The 16679-nt window shown below is 35.3% G+C and overlaps 1 protein-coding gene across 6 annotated transcripts in view; it reads right to left on the reverse strand.

Moving 5' to 3' along the window:
- Positions 1–16679, reverse strand: part of LOC135212693 (uncharacterized) — an 885471-nt gene that overhangs the window by 64976 nt on the left and 803816 nt on the right. Inside the window, exons 1-2 of one of the 6 annotated variants that reach the window (XM_064246372.1) lie at positions 8150–8245; positions 6564–7373 (exon numbers count right to left, since the gene is read on the reverse strand). The exons of the other annotated variants lie outside the window; for them this stretch is intronic. Of the exons in view, the coding sequence (XP_064102442.1) occupies positions 6564–7106 (543 nt within the window). The 5' untranslated portion in view covers positions 7107–7373; positions 8150–8245. Of the gene's footprint in view, positions 1–6563; positions 7374–8149; positions 8246–16679 lie in introns of those variants that run through there. 6 annotated transcript variants of the gene reach the window in all.

A 16679-nucleotide genomic window follows, 5' to 3' on the forward strand; every position in this document is an offset into this window, starting at 1 on the left:
CTGTAAACAAAGGACGAGCCATGAATGCAATAATACCCCTTCCTTGAGGCAGCTTTCAGATGTGTGCAAATAAATCCCTCTTGTGATGAGAATAGGTCCTAAGCAAATATTGATCCAAAGGACAACACGTGTCCCTTCTTCCTTTAGAAATGAGGACAGGCTTGCGAGAGAATTACGTCTGTTGGGCTCTGCTTTGTTGAACAACCATACTTACTATTCGACGACTTTTATGGGAAAATGATACCGGAAAATATAAATATACTAAAGAACATCTTGAGGGTACTAAATGTAAGCTAAAGATAAAAATAAAAGCGATTAAGGAACAGAGTATGCTGAATTTTGTGGTATTTTGGAAGAGGAGAACGGAAGAGTAGAATCTTACACATCAACTGAAAGGAAGAATCTCCGGTTCGGCATGATCGTCTCCAGAAGGAACACTCAATGAAGTGGCTATAATATGTGGACGCATTTACTTCAAGGATGATTAATGTTATAAATATATTATGAAATAATTTGTAAAGGAAGCCAAGCTGACATCTAGACTGCAATGACTATTCTTTGCCGATAAGATAACACACACGTACACACTCTCACACAACTGTAAATCAATTGTAACACGCACACATAGGCAACGCTTTCATCTGTCAAACGAAACTGCGCAATAAAACAGCCTGGGAGCAATTTCAGATGCTTAAAGCGATATACGATGGGTGATACTTTAAATCCTCACACAAATTTGCCTGGTTGTTCATTACAACTGTCAGTTCATTACCTAAATCTTCAAGGTAATTAGTAATAAATTAATAGAACAGCAAATATGTGTGTTATTTACTGCATGATCACTAAACGTTTACGAAACCTTTCACTTCGCTCGTCTGACGTTCAAAATCGGGTGGAAAAAATAGGCTTGTCAGTGAACTATAATTTGTAGCTTACTATGAGATTCAGGGCCTCTGTAACACGGTTTTTTCGCAATAACTTTTTATCTATTCATTTCATAAATATAACGCTTATTCAGAATACATATTATATCAACACATAAATTTTGAGTGTATTCTGCACTACGTAGGTTGAATAAATTTGGTACTTATAATGTAAAAGTGACCTTTTTTGAAGACGGGCCAACTTACTCAGAGAAAAGGTTTCGAACGCACTCGTTACGTAACTTATGACATCATTTCTTCCCTCTTCCTAGATGGATGATTGGCTATACGTAACGAAGGCTAAACCTCTGACAACAATGACATACAAATTTAAATACAAGCAAAGCAGTACACCTTTATGAACTCCGGAACTTCCCCACTGATAATTGTCATAATGAACAAACCAACAAAATATGTTAATAAATACAAAAACACTTCGATTATTAGTCTAACTCCCAAACTAAGTTTCCAAAGAAATTATAGTCTACTTTATAGGTCACAATCAGATTGACAAGATGTAGGGAATGATTGGTAATTACCAAAAACATAGTAGACAAGCTTGATTTGATAACTGCTATATCCAATTTCAAGCAATTTTTATTTATTGGCTATTTACCTATTTACTGAAAAAAAATAGCCGGTACCGTATATTGGCTTTAAACCTTCACCAATAATTATCGTCAGAATGGTGACTTCATGAGGCTCCACCCACTTTCGCCTCGTTATAATTCAGGATAACACTGAAGGCTACCATGGGCATTGTTGGATTAGAAAATTTAACTTCTGGCTATAAAAACTAATTTCTCGAGTAGTTGTAAGAAGTGCTAAATGATCCTCAAGGATCCCAGCAGTCGGTCTAAACGTTTAATTCATGTACATTACTGCTATACTGTTGCGGCACTACTGCTACAGTAGTATTACTACGCTAGCACTGATACCCCACCCACATCTATGTATCGTTCCGCCATTCGTAAAGTCTTTGGGTTACAGAGCCGATGGCATTTCTGTCTGGTGGATGGGCGGGGCAACATTTAGTCAAAAGGTGTTTGTTTACCTTGCTTACGTAATGAATGTTTTTCGACTCTTGGCTCGTAATCATTGGCCATGGCGTCGGCCAGATCATTTTTACTCTATAAAAATTAAAACTATCGGGTTTAGGTTATTGATAATGCTGACAAAATTTGTGTGTGGTTGTAAAATATACATATGTCAACTTTCGGCTACATCCGATGCTTTGACAAGGAGCAAAGTCCAAAAAACCGTGTTACAGAGACCCTGAATCTCATAGTAGTTGTTGTGTGAACATACAATTGAGCCCCCCGGTTGTAAAGCCTTTATCGATTCGTTTTTTGCCCACATTAATTCATATATTTATTATTCCTATTGTTATTATTAATTAAAAATGCGTAAGCACTAAGAAGGAGGAAGCTTAAAAGGCTACCGACTTACAAAGGAGCCTTCCACATATTACTAGAATGTCCATATGTGGAAAAGAGAAAACGCGCACAAAAAGGGAAGTCAATTAAGGTACATTAAGACACATGGAAGATTTAAGGACGATGCTTTTAAAACTAAGAGCATGAGCATCAGTACTAGTTTCTAGATGACAATTCCACAATTACACAGTAGGAGGTGTACTGTAATGGGAAGTGTGACAAGTGACACCTGTAACAGAATATGAATATGAATAAAGTTGCTCTGGCAAATCAGTAGCACTCAAAAGATCGTGGTTAACAGGCGCTTCGGAAGTCAATGGAAGTTCCCCGTTGGAACAGAGCTCTTTTCCGGAGATATATTCTATTCTATCACTAAGGGCAAAAAGGAAACCAGAACTTTAAATAACCTTATCTAAACGAAACAGATCGCAGGGATGTGTAGGTAGACATACCTGAGAACAGTGGTAGCTATAGGAAGTCTTACGAGAGATTTTTGTTTTCGGAGCAGTTTTTAATGACTATTTTTTTAAAGCTGTGAAAAGAAAACGCGCAGGCGAACGTAATACCAAGGACTTCCAATAATCCAGAACCTCACAGCTCGGTGTTACCTAAGCAAAGGGAACCGCTCCTCCCTGGCCTGTTCCAGATATCTGGTAACGACATCAGGTTTAATTTCGAATTTGTGAGAAACGCATAAAAGAGCAGCGCAGTATTAAAGGCTATAGCTTACAACATTATTTTCTAGGCTAAACCAACACATCACTAATAAAGGCTAAAATCAATACATATCTCAGAATCAGGCGAGAATATTGGTGTTGGCTCGCTGCTACAGTTTATTAAAACTTCATGGTCAACCAGTTTAAAGGTAGCACTAATACTGATTTAAACTGATGTAAACTGAACAGCACTGCAGGAAAACTAATTAACTTTCCGCAAATGTAAAGCAAACGTTTACAAAACTGTAATTTGATGTTGTTTTGACTTATTCTACAAAATAAGCTCAATTTCCTTAAAAAAAATCTGTAGCAATACCAAATAAGTATTTATTTTGATAATTTGCTACATGCATGGTAAGTTGAAAATCGATTAGTATTAATTCCAGGAATACTGCGAAGAAGCACTTACAAGCTATCAATCTAATATTAGTTCTTTACGGCAAACACAGAACCAAAAATCACAAGAAAACCCTATTTGCAATGCTTCGAATTTATTCTCAAGTTCTATGCAGACAGAAAACACACTCGAGCCGCAAATCTTTTTATTCTCCGTGGAAACCAAAACCAAAACCACATTCAACAAGTCTCATAAACTTCTGATGTATACAGCGCAAAAAAAAAAAATAGCTGTTCCATTAGCTACCTGATATTCTCACCTAATTACTCATCTAAATATATCTTACACCACCAGAAAGCATCATTCAGTATCCCGACAAAGACAACAACAAAATTACCAGAAATGAAAATCAAGCATCAAATGAAAGTAAATGTAATGGTTAACTAAACGTCACACATACAAATGTATATAGAGTACATATACATGTACTGTATCTACATACATATTTGTACTTAAATATAATACAGATTTGTGTAATATATATGTATATATATATATATATATATATATATATATATATATATATATATATAATGATGGTTAAGGCCCTAGACACCTGCACGTTATTCCGGGAAGTCCTTAAAATCACCGAACCTGATGAAGATATAGCATCCCTGGATACTATATGTTTACTATGTTCGATGTTCCTGTTCAGGAGCCCACCGAGATAGTCCTAAGTAATGTATACGTATAGCATGGATCTCCTCCTAATCACTGGGTACCCATTTACTGCTGGGTGGACTGGTGGGCGGTAGTGGAGTAGCGACCATGAACACAGCGGTGCACAACTTAGGAAGGGATGTATTTAGCGTAAAAACACAGCAGTCACTACGTCATTCACACTTTACTTTATCATGGATGACCCCCTCTATGAAGAGAACTTCCGTGACTTCAGCCACTTCATACACCGGCACAGAAGGTTCATCAGAAAATGGGTCGATAATGCATTGCGCCTTTCAACTCTACCTAGCACACACACTCACACTTCTTGGATAGGATGGGTCTTCCTTTCCAGTATCTTTCTCATGTCATCTATTCAGCCTTCTCTGAAGTGTCGCTCACCTCCCCCATCCTGATACTTACAAATTATACGGTCTTTTCCACAAGAACAAACCATCTCACAGCACTATGATCCATCCTTTCACCTATCCTAGCCTTTTGAGGACTTTTTCGCGTCTCAGCATTTCTTGCCCAAACTATTTTTCTCAACAACTTCATTTTTTTTTTCTTCTGTTCACATTCGACTTCTACACTTCACTTCTGTATACGGAGAGTTGGCTCAACAGTCCCTTCACATTTTCGCATCCTGGTTTCCTTTGCCACCAGGTCTCTTCGCAATCATTTTACAAGATAACTTTTTCACTTTTGTTGATCTGTGACTCGCCTCTTTTCTCATCCTTCCATTGTAATTATTTTCGAATACATATACGAATCAGCCACTTCCAATCTTCAGTCACATATATCGACATTCTTTACTCCATCTGCTACGTTTCCATTTGTCCCCATAAGTGTGCTCATGCTCATATTTACTCTCAATATACCATTTTTGCAAACACTCCAAATATCTTTTTCTAGTTTTTGCAGTTTCTCAATACTTTCCTGTACTGTATCGGACAAATGAACTACTCCACAATCCATTCACTGCTCAGTTTCTTATCTTGAAACTTTGCAATTACTTTTACTATCCTTTATCTGACTTCACTTCACCAACATTGTTGTTGAAGAGCCATAGACACAAATACCCTTTCTCAGACCCACTTTTACACCAAAACGGTCACTCTCCCATTTAAATATTCTAGCACGTGCTTCGTTTGATAATAAAACTTCTATAGCTCTTTCCAACATTTTCTATACCATACATGCAGCTTAGGACCATATTCTTTCAATCTTCTCATAATACTATTTCACTTTATCGACGAAACCTATTCCTCGTCTAAACCACATTGTTTTTCATTTACTACATGTTATACCTTCATAACCTTTTCCCTTACCAATTTCTTTGCAACCCTCTCTTTACTGACACAGCTGACAAACCTGGTTAGTAGTTCAACCTCACTATCACCACAATACTGCAGCATCTCCCTAGCAATCCAATCAATTCTTGGTGTTTTTTTTATATTTTGGAAAATTTTAGGATACTCATACCACTGACTTGGGACTTCATTCACTTACGAGAGTATTCTGAGATCCATTTATCTTTCTCTGCATTTCCATTTCTTGATCTCCTCAAAGTTTTTGGTTACCTAACCTTTCCTGCTATTGCTTGGATTCCTTTCCGCTCACTTTCTCATTAACTAACCTATCACCAGTCATGAATACCTACACACGAAATTCTCTAGTGTTATGTCACTGCAACTCGCATAAATCTTTATTTTTCAGTCACTAAACTTGTAACTTCGTTGTCCCACCACATACAGTTTATTCCCCTTAGTGCCCTACTAACACACAAATGACCCCTATTTGTCTCGATGACCTCAATATTGAATTTGACAAAACCTTCATTTATTCCTTTCACCTTCTGTCTATTTTCTAATATCAACCACACGTGTTTTGATTATATTTACAGCCATATTTTCACCCCTTTCCTCCCAACCTTTTCTTCAGCCAAATAAAAAAAGTAATTTACTCCATGAATTCCATACCCACCAAGGGTGCTATCCGACTCCCAAAAATATACTCCCATTCTACTCCATTCCTGGACCATATTCACTATTAAGTTTTCTTGGGATACACCCAATTCTCGAGTTATCACGACACCACACACATACATGCATACATATAATGATATATATATATATATATATATATATATATATATATATATATATATATGTATGTTATATACACATACATACACACATGTGTATTCTGCATTTATAAACTTAACTTGTAAATAGATTAATGTACTTGATCTAAGCAAAGAGAAAGTTAAATTCTATATTTTACAGCTACGAATATTTTGCTACCTGAGAGAGAGAGAGAGAGAGCGAGGTGAGGAGAGAGGAGAGAGAGGGACGAGGAGGAGAGGAGAGAGAGAGAGAGAGAGAGAGAGAGAGAGAGAGAGAGAGAGAGACGTTCGATAGCCCATTACCTGATGATGCACGTGCTCCAATCCCCAAGGCAAGGAATCGAACGTGCTGTACGAAGGCCTGCTGGAAAGGGTCGCTGGATTTAAGGGAGTCGAGGTAGTGGATTCCAGGCTTGGGTTCAGTTGCTCTTCTGGTGGTTGCTGTTGATGCTGTGGTTGTCCTTGCGGACTTGACTGCAAGGAAGTCCTCCCCTGAAAAGCAGCAGCTGCAGCTGCAGCAGCAGCTGGAAGCTCAGGCGTGTACGTCAGAGGAGACACAGGGGCACTCTTGTGCCCCTGGTGACCCGCCTGATACAGCGGTTTGGGGGGCGCCAAGAAACCCAGCTGTTCTGGTCTGGGAGTGAACGCGAAACTCTTGGAAGACGAAGAGTGGGCGGGAGTTGCCGGGGCACTCCTAGGACACTGTTGCAGCCCCTTGGAAGGAGATAGGTACGTAGGCGAATTACGGGCGGCTGTATGCGTGGGCGAATTGTGGGCGGAATGGGAGTGCTGACGGTGCCTCCGCACGCTGGCGGCGCGAGACCCGATACTTAGGAGACCTGACATTTTACCTAAAGGTCTCGATTGGCTGGAATCTTCCGCCTCCTTCCATATTTCATGCTGGCTGAACTAATCTTCTCTCTAGGCTCCTCGACGCGCAGTCTTCGGTTCTAAGGACTGACGCAGTCTATCTCACAAAAGAAGCTTTTCTATATATTTCCGTCGATAGAACCTCTTATTCTGTGATGCCTTTCTGTCTTGAAGAGAGACGTTTCACACTTCAGTTACTACTGATCTATAATTCTAAGCCACAATATTCACCTGGAACATTTTCTGACCGAAAAAAATAAATAAATAAAACCTGCGGTGGTAAAACTTATGTATACATACTCATCTACACTATACAAGAACAAGAACAAGGCTTGATTTATTCACTCTTTTCTATGTATGTCAAGGTTCAGCGAAATAATATTTTTCATAATCACAAATCGAGGAGCTGTTTTATCATGCAAATCTACGATATGTTTTGGCAGACTAAACAGAAAACCCCTAACCTAGGAGCTTCGAATATCAGGAGTTAAAACACTATGAAACGGTTACTGTAAAAACCAGCTAACTGAAGAGAACTTTGAAAGATGACGCGACTGAATAGATAAGCATTTATTTTAAGCTAATGCACAATTTAAGAAGATATCCTACAAACAAGAAATTAATATGAATGAGATAGCAGTCCGGCATACCACAGAAAACTGAATGCCTTGCATAAAAAAATGACAATACACAAGGCGCTTATTATCAACAGGTAAAAATGCCTTTACTGAAATTCAGCAGCGCTTAGGCACTAACACTGTGATGTAACGAAGTCTCAGTTATCGAACTTGAATCGAAAATCAGCTTCACTAACAAAAAGCAAAGAACGATGACGACAATTAAAGGGTCTTCAAGTTTCTTCTGATGAAAGAATTTGTGGCTGTACCGGCGAAAGATCTATATATCTATAGTCAATACCATCAGCGATTTCTGTCCGTCCCACAGCAATAAAACCACAGGTACAAAAATCGTCATCAAATATTGAGGTAGGAATCTTCCGCCAGCGTATCACGACCCACTCGTTTCAAATGACGTCAAAGAAATCCACCATCCCCTCAGGAGGAGAGCGTCATCTCTTTTGTGCTTCCTTTGCTGATTGAGGCGACCCTGATCCCCGGGGAGTGCCACCAGAGCCACAGCGAGACGGGAACTGAGAACCAAGAGGCTTTGGGCTGACGGCAAGGACACCACAGCCAACTTCTTCTTCCCAAATGCCAACAAGATGAAGTAATCTAAATGTCTCCTTCCTTGGTCGATTACCACTGCAGATTCCGTCGCCTTATGCGAGACATGATTCTTCAATATGTGCTCCGCATATTTTGTGCCATCGTACGCGAGACACTTTTGGCTGCAGGCATAATGAAAGGGGAGCAGTTCATTGCAGCGCAATAGTTTGCGGCAATATTCAATGACAATAAAAACAGAGGCTCTTCTTGATAATCAAGACAAGGTGTTTGGAAGATGCCGTGAGAATGAACCGCGGTTTTGATGCTTGAATCAATCAATGATGTACTTGATATGATGTAAAGAAAGTCAAATCTTTAACACATTTTCCCCATTTTAATCCCGGAAGAATATTTTGCTTCTGAAAGTAACCTCATTCCAACTCATTCTCTCACAGCATCACGTGACTCAACTGAATCAATGCGATTCAATTCGAAAATTCATTACGAAAGGGATATTTTTGTGCTTGTTTTTCAGCGACCTTCCCCCTGTAGCTCCTTGCCATCTGGAGTCTAATCTTATTGGAGAGGCTTAGATAGTGATAAAACTATCGCTATCTAAGCTAAAATAAACATTTTATAGGTTCAAAGTTAACTGACGTGAGGGAGTTGGGTTCAAATCGAACGACGTCTCTAGAACGTCATTATGTTTTGTAAACTACAATGAGAGCATGTGCGACCTTCAGCTGTTCTCTTCTCTCTCCGACTACATAGAAACTAACAAAAAAACTTTCGCAGAGTCACATTTCGAGTGCCGTAATCAAGTTACATTATGTGAATTTACAGACTTCATATCACCAGTTATACTTCCATAAACTGTAAATCCTCCAGAATTCCAGTTCGAAATAATCAGCAACCTCACTCTGAACTTCTGAGAGATTTGACCTTTACGCCGACCAAAATGGATTAATAGTTCACAAAAAGAGACTCGTCAAGGCTCATGTAGAGTAAAGTATTTAGTAAGGTTTTTAGACCTTTCATTTCATTTCACAAACTTCCTGATCACCGAAGTTCTAAAAATACTCTTTTTAGACTGTTACTCTTTTACGTGATTTCCACTGCGGGGTTCCCCTAACTAGGCCGAGCTACAGTTCCATAAAATATTCAACAAATTCAAAGGTCATTTCCTCAAGTTAGTGATCTATTTACCACCGACAGTGGATCTCTCGTAGCCTGAGTTTCAGTGGAATTCTTCCTAACTTCTCTTATTCTGCGATCATTTTTATGTCATCACTATCTATATTTTGATAATGATTTTGCCGTAACCAAAATTTAAAATTTACCTCACATAATTTGTTCTTTCAACAATTCCACAGCCTTGGAATATCGTCAAGTGTTTTCTACTCCTTGTATTGAAAAAATTATATATATATATAATATATATATATGATATATAGAAATATAATATGAGATATAAATATAGATGTATATATATATAGTATATATATAGTATATAGTATCTATAATATATATAATATATATAAATAATAAATATATTTATATATAAATAAAATATATAATACATATATATAAATAAATATATATAAATATATATATATAGATAGATATATATAATTATATTATAAATAGAATATAATATATATATATATATATATATATATATATATATATATATATATATATATATATATATAAATCATAATTATATAGTATATATATAGATATAAAAAATTAAATACATCATAATATATATATACAAATATATATAAATAATATAAATTGATTATATAAATAATATAAATATATATATATATATAACATATATATCATAGAAATATTATATAAATTATAAATATATATAGATTATATATATATAAATATTGTAAATATATACATATATCTATATATATAATATAGTAAACATATAATTATATATACAAATATATAAATATATATAATATTATATATACAATTATAAATATACACATATATAAATACTATATATACTATAATATATAAATATGATATACATGTATATATTATATATAAATATATATATAAGAATATATATATAATATATATAAATATATAATATATATATATATATATATATATATATATTATATATGTAAAAATAGATATATATATATATATAATTAAATATATAAAACTATAGAGACTATATATATATATGATATATATAGTATATATATATATACATTAATATATACATATATAATATAAAATAGTATAGACTATACATATATATATAATAAATATATATACATATATATATATATATATATAATATATATAAATATATATATATATATAATATATATATATATATATATATAATATACAATATATCAAATATATATATATATATAATATATTATAATTAAATATACAAATATAGAAATATATATATATAAATATATAATATATATATATTATATATATATATATGATATATAAATATGCAAATATACAAATATATATATATATAAATATATGAAATATATATATATATAAATATATAATATAGTATATAGATATATATATATATACTATATATATATATATATTTTATATATATATATATTATATATATATATATAGTATATTTGTATATTTATATTTATATATATATATATATATATATATATATTAATATATATATATATATTTATATATATATTTGTTTATATTATATATATATATTATATATATATATAATATATATATATACTATATATATATAAATATACAAACTATACAAATATATATATATATAAATATATATATATATATATAAAGATATATATATATATATATATATATATAGATTATATATATTATATATATATATATATATAAGAATGGTTCAGTGGTAATAACAATAGTTTTCAGCGGGAAACAACGATTAGAAAAATCTAAAACCTGAATGTCATAACAAAATCTTCTGAATTTTTCTTTGTCCATTTTCAGGGAATGATACTGTCTGAAGCGAAATCTTTCATTTTCACTGTCTCATGCGGCAAACTCACTTCTTTGTCGTTTGAATTTTTTTTTTTTTTTTTTTTAAATCCGTTTACGTGTCAGCTTCACGTCTGTTATGTGATAAGACTAATCCCGTTGTAATATCTTTTAATGTATAAAATATCTTTTTGACAAGAATCACCTTTAAATTAAGAACAGCTAATTCGAAATCATAGTGATAATGATCCAAGTCCCAGACCTATCGCCTTAAAACAAGACTTCACTATGATTATGATGGTGCTCATGTGTACAGGATGTGACTTCTTGCTTCTCCTTATCGCGCCTCTTTCTCTACAAATACTCTTTTATCAGTGTCCAGCTGAGCTGCAGGAGATAGGTTTCCTCTTAGGGGATCAGGTAATGATATCGGATCACCTTTATCTTACTCTAAGCAGATTAGTAACAGCTGACTTTGAGACTCAGGAATTATACCGAAACTTAATTTTTCTCGATTATTACAACAAACCTCCCTAAAGCAGCCGTGGGTAAGTCTTTCACTTCATTTTGGTTTGTATTGTGCTTGTTCCCCTTCTAAGTAATTGTAATTTTTTTTTCTTCCAGACACGGAATAGGCTGGTCGTTTAATTCATTCACACTGCATGTCATCGAAAAAACGTATATGTGACTATCACCTCTGTATTACCATTCACGTTCAATTTGGAAACCATTGCCGAAGGCTACAGAGCGTTAAAATAGCATTTAGGCCTAACTTCCGCTACGAATTTCAAGTACTTAAAAAAATATACCTATAAAAACAATATCGTTTTAAAGAGAAGAAAAACAAAAAGCATTTAGGTAAAACTACCCAGGGTGCTTTGATATACATCTACGTATTCAGTACACTGATCCTTATCTTATCCTGAGTATCCCCCATTATACACAGGTCTCCGATATCAGATTTCTACTAGGAAAGTTGAGTTCTATAGACGCGTTGCTTTGCGGTAACCCCATCTTGAATAGATTTACATTAATGAACACGAAGAGGTTATCCGAGCTAGAGATAAGGAACTCTGTTTTAATGAATGGAAAAACCGACTGAAAATAAAGGCTCACGAAAATGACGCAGTTACGTAGCCACATAAAGATGTAAATGTGCGTGTCAAGCTTCAATTTCATGATGGTATATTAATGCTCAGCTTTGAGACGAAAAGTGTAATGAGAAATTTTATAGGCATTTTATCCAATATACTTTACTTTACAATAAAAGTGTATAAATAAGCATACATGACAAACATTTACTTATGCCCACAACATTAACATATGCGAACACGTTTTCATTCAATGCTCTTCTACAGAACAAAAAATATCTTTTCTCCAAGAACACAGGAATAACTGTTACTTATTCCGTAATAATATGTAACATTTCCTCTAAAATATTTCTGACGTCACGTAAATGTATGAAATACTAATACACACATATCAACAGACACACATACATTATATATATATATATATATATATATATATATATATATATAATATATATATATATATATATATATATATCAACGAGGTAAACCCCCTCTCCCACACAAACTCACCCTCCAAGATTACAAGTATTTTAAGGTCTCGGAAATAATGTTCATTGTTAAATTTAAACTGTAAAGATAAACTGTGGGTAAAATTTGCCCCCTGCTTTGACTTCTCTCAAAACTATCCCTTCTAGGTAATCTCTTAATTTGTTTCACTTGTCCAAGTGACTGTCTAAGGCCTTGATTTCAGGTGACGACCTTCGGAGATGCTAATCCCGCTCGGGGCAGGCAAAGCTGGCAGAGGAGGAAAGCCTTAAGAGAAAGTGATTCCCACGCTCAGTAGCTGACCCATGTAACTGGCGCCATCTTGAACATCTGGGCCATGTGCACGACCCCACAGAAAACGCGGCCTCACCACCATACATCGCCATCTACGATGAGCAAAATCGTAATCCCTGACTTATCAAAGGGCATCACATGGACAACCCACCCTCAGAGGACGTTGGTAACTGATCCAGGACGCTTGAGTCCCCTTTTGCTCTCTCAAGCTGCCCTTTGCTGTTCCCCCCAGTGGCTGTCCAGAGGCTCGGTTACTTTTGTAGTGAATCCCTTTAATCCTACCCTCCATCGCTGGCGACTTCGAAGACGAAGAATCCATCTTCCGACAAAGGTAATGTGCCCGAGTCAAGGTTCTTAGGCAGTCACGTCCCTGCTATTCTTTTGCACCTTTGTTCTCTTTACATAATGCGATTTACCACAGTGAGACCTGTATCTTGTTTTATTCCAAGTAACATATGTACATTATCCAGTGCTGCCGGAATCAAGTTGGCTGGCACTCTCTGTGCAATCCGTCGATCTATTATCTGTGAGTTCTTGCTTGCAGCAAAGTAACCGTTATATGTTCTTATTACAGACAGGTATTTGCCTGCTGTGGATCGGTTTATTACCTTGTGTGCACAGTGGCATAACCACTGTTCCTCTCCCCAGTAGTGCCCTTTGAAGCGGGCCCCTTTGAGATTCTTCAGAGAATTATGCAGTCGTTGTAAATCTGGCAGGACCCCTGTTTACTTGACTTTATTTACCCATTCATTCTTTTAAGATGTGTTTTTCTAATGTAAATATAATAAAGTGAAACCTACTGTTTACCCAATAACATCCCCTTTTGAAGACAGCCTTCAGCCTAAATCTTTACATGTGATTTACCTGAAACTCATTTAGTAAAGTGAGATTTCACCATTCTCAAGGTAATATACCGTAGCCTTCAGCGTAAACCATATCAACATATGTATGTATGATATATATATATGTGTGTGTGTATATGTATATATATATATATATATATATATATATATATAAGTCATTTCACATTATATATATATATATATATATATATATTATATATATATATCAATATATATATATATATATATATATATATATATATATATATAGATTGTTATGCATATATGTCTACCCTCCACAGCACAAATTCACACGCCCGTTCATATTTAGACCTGAATATGTATATCCGATAAATCCATCCTAATGGGAGGGGCTCAGGAATAAAATACAATCGTATCAGCGTAAAATACTTCGCCTTTTTCTTCGAAAGATTTTTGACAACGAAAACTTGGATACAGAAATATTCTTAGAGAAATAAGTTTTGGATTACCTTATCAGTTGTATAAAAAACATGTTAACAAATAAGAGGTATACACAGTCATAAGTTAACAGGTGACCATAATATTTGGGTACATTTTCTTAACCAAATGCCTTTTTTTTTATCAAAGAGCAAAATCAGTAGAGGGATGTGAAAATCATCTCTCTCTCTCTCTCTCTCTCTCTCTCTCTCTCTCTCTCTCTCTCTCTCTCTCTCTCTCTCTCTCTCTCTCTCTCTCTCTCTCTCTCTTCTAAATCTAGTAACCGAACTCACATCTCTGCCTTTACGTCCGTCCGTTCATCTGACTGCCCTTCTGTCTCATAAAGACTAATAGTTGTATCAAAAGTTACATAAAACCTACATCTATACACCACCAACATCATGTTCAGAGCCGAGTCTAATTTAATACTCCTCTTACATCTCTCGAGATACATGATCACATTACAACTCGCTTTTCTAAAACCGAAAATGCTGATATCAGAGTAACCAACCACTAAGCAACGGCCCTTTGAAGGTGGCCGATCAAAGTACTGGACTGACCAGCTGCTTTCAAGGAAACTCTGCTACAACGGAAACAACGTTTCACCGTCCAAAATCGATCCATTTCCAAAAGGAGCCTTCGGTTTCGAAATATTCTCCAAGACTAAACAATTCTCGTGGGACTTTCCTTATAGGATGTTATGGCATAAGTGCAGCCGTTCATACAGCTCACATGCAGGATAAACGAGATCCTTAAAGACGTAATCCGATTCAGGTTTAACAATATCCCTCGGTCGAACAATAAGTCATTTCCGCTGGAGGTGTCGAGAGAGAAAAGCGATTGTAACATCAGGGACTTCGTGTGGGTAGAGGCGCTTTTCCTAACTTCATTTCATGGTCAGGGACTTACTGCACCTAACAACAAATTTCATCTGCCTCTACTTCTGCAGCTTGTTTGGGACCAAAGTACCTAAAACTCAAACGTTCCTCTAGGTAACTGTTAAATCCCCTCACACAAAGCTATGTTCATGGCGTTACTTGACATTGTTGCTCAAGTTTTGTTTTCCTTTGATTGGCAATGAGAAATTCCAGACAAACTCTTGCGCAAATATCTATTGTCGTGCATCTGATCAAACTCTTGGAAACACCACACCCACTGGATTCCTTTTTTGAGACCTTTTAAGTCATTCAACATCTCTGAATTAGTCACTTATACCTGTCATACTTTCAGGATGCTATGTATTACATAACGTTAGAGCCTATTTTCTCATATTACACCAATCTCCTTTTTAGAAGTGAATATTTAAAAATAGTTCTTGCTTTTAGAAGAAAATAGTACTTAAGTTTGGTTATGAATATTTATACCATTCTTGTTGATTTATGTCGAAGACTGTTCTGTCACAGACTGTCTTTTGTTTTGTTCAGTCCCTCAGTAGCCACAAGAATTTCGTAGCTTCGTGTCGATGGTATTTGGTATACGTCATCCTTTGTTATATATTTCGTTGCTAAAGGATTGAATTTCAAACAACTTCGCTACCTTAAGAGTGATTAAAAGGCTAGACTCATTTCGGAGACAGTGCTTAGCTCTTCTGCTGTGTTTACTTTATAATTTACAGACCAGCAAAGCTGTAAAGTTTGTCAGGGTATATTTTTGAAAGCAAAAATGCACTTCGTAAGGTGTCACGCATGCGTAGATAAATTTACGTAGACATATATCTACTTAACAGTCCCAAAAGATACAAGACAAGTCTTTTTAGAACAGGTGTCATAAAGGCCATTTTCACATGTATTTACATACTAAATATAGACCATTTTGACCCAAGCCACAGGATCATGAGCACTACTGCGCACGTCTTCATTTACAAACAGGTCTTTGCACTTTTGACGTTTAGTATAAAAATTAAACCTTGAACGCGCATCACAATCATCATCACTATCTGGCTGAAACAGTAGCAAAGGTCAAAATATGTATAACACATGACAGGACTTTGTAATTACAACCATGAACTGACTCCACAACCGCTATGGTCAACGAAGCGAGTCTTCTGCCATTACATTATCTAGAGAATTACAATGTTTTAAAAAGTTCACTTGCCTGCGTATATAGATAGGATTATCCAGTAACGTAACGACTTATTTCTATAAATACACTTAAGGAGAGTAAGAATTTGCCCCGAGACTTAACACGCCAAAATATTTCCCCTTAAGTCTT

This window comes from Macrobrachium nipponense, chromosome 41 (genome assembly GCF_015104395.2).
Source record: "Macrobrachium nipponense isolate FS-2020 chromosome 41, ASM1510439v2, whole genome shotgun sequence".
Lineage (NCBI taxonomy): Eukaryota > Metazoa > Arthropoda > Malacostraca > Decapoda > Palaemonidae > Macrobrachium > Macrobrachium nipponense.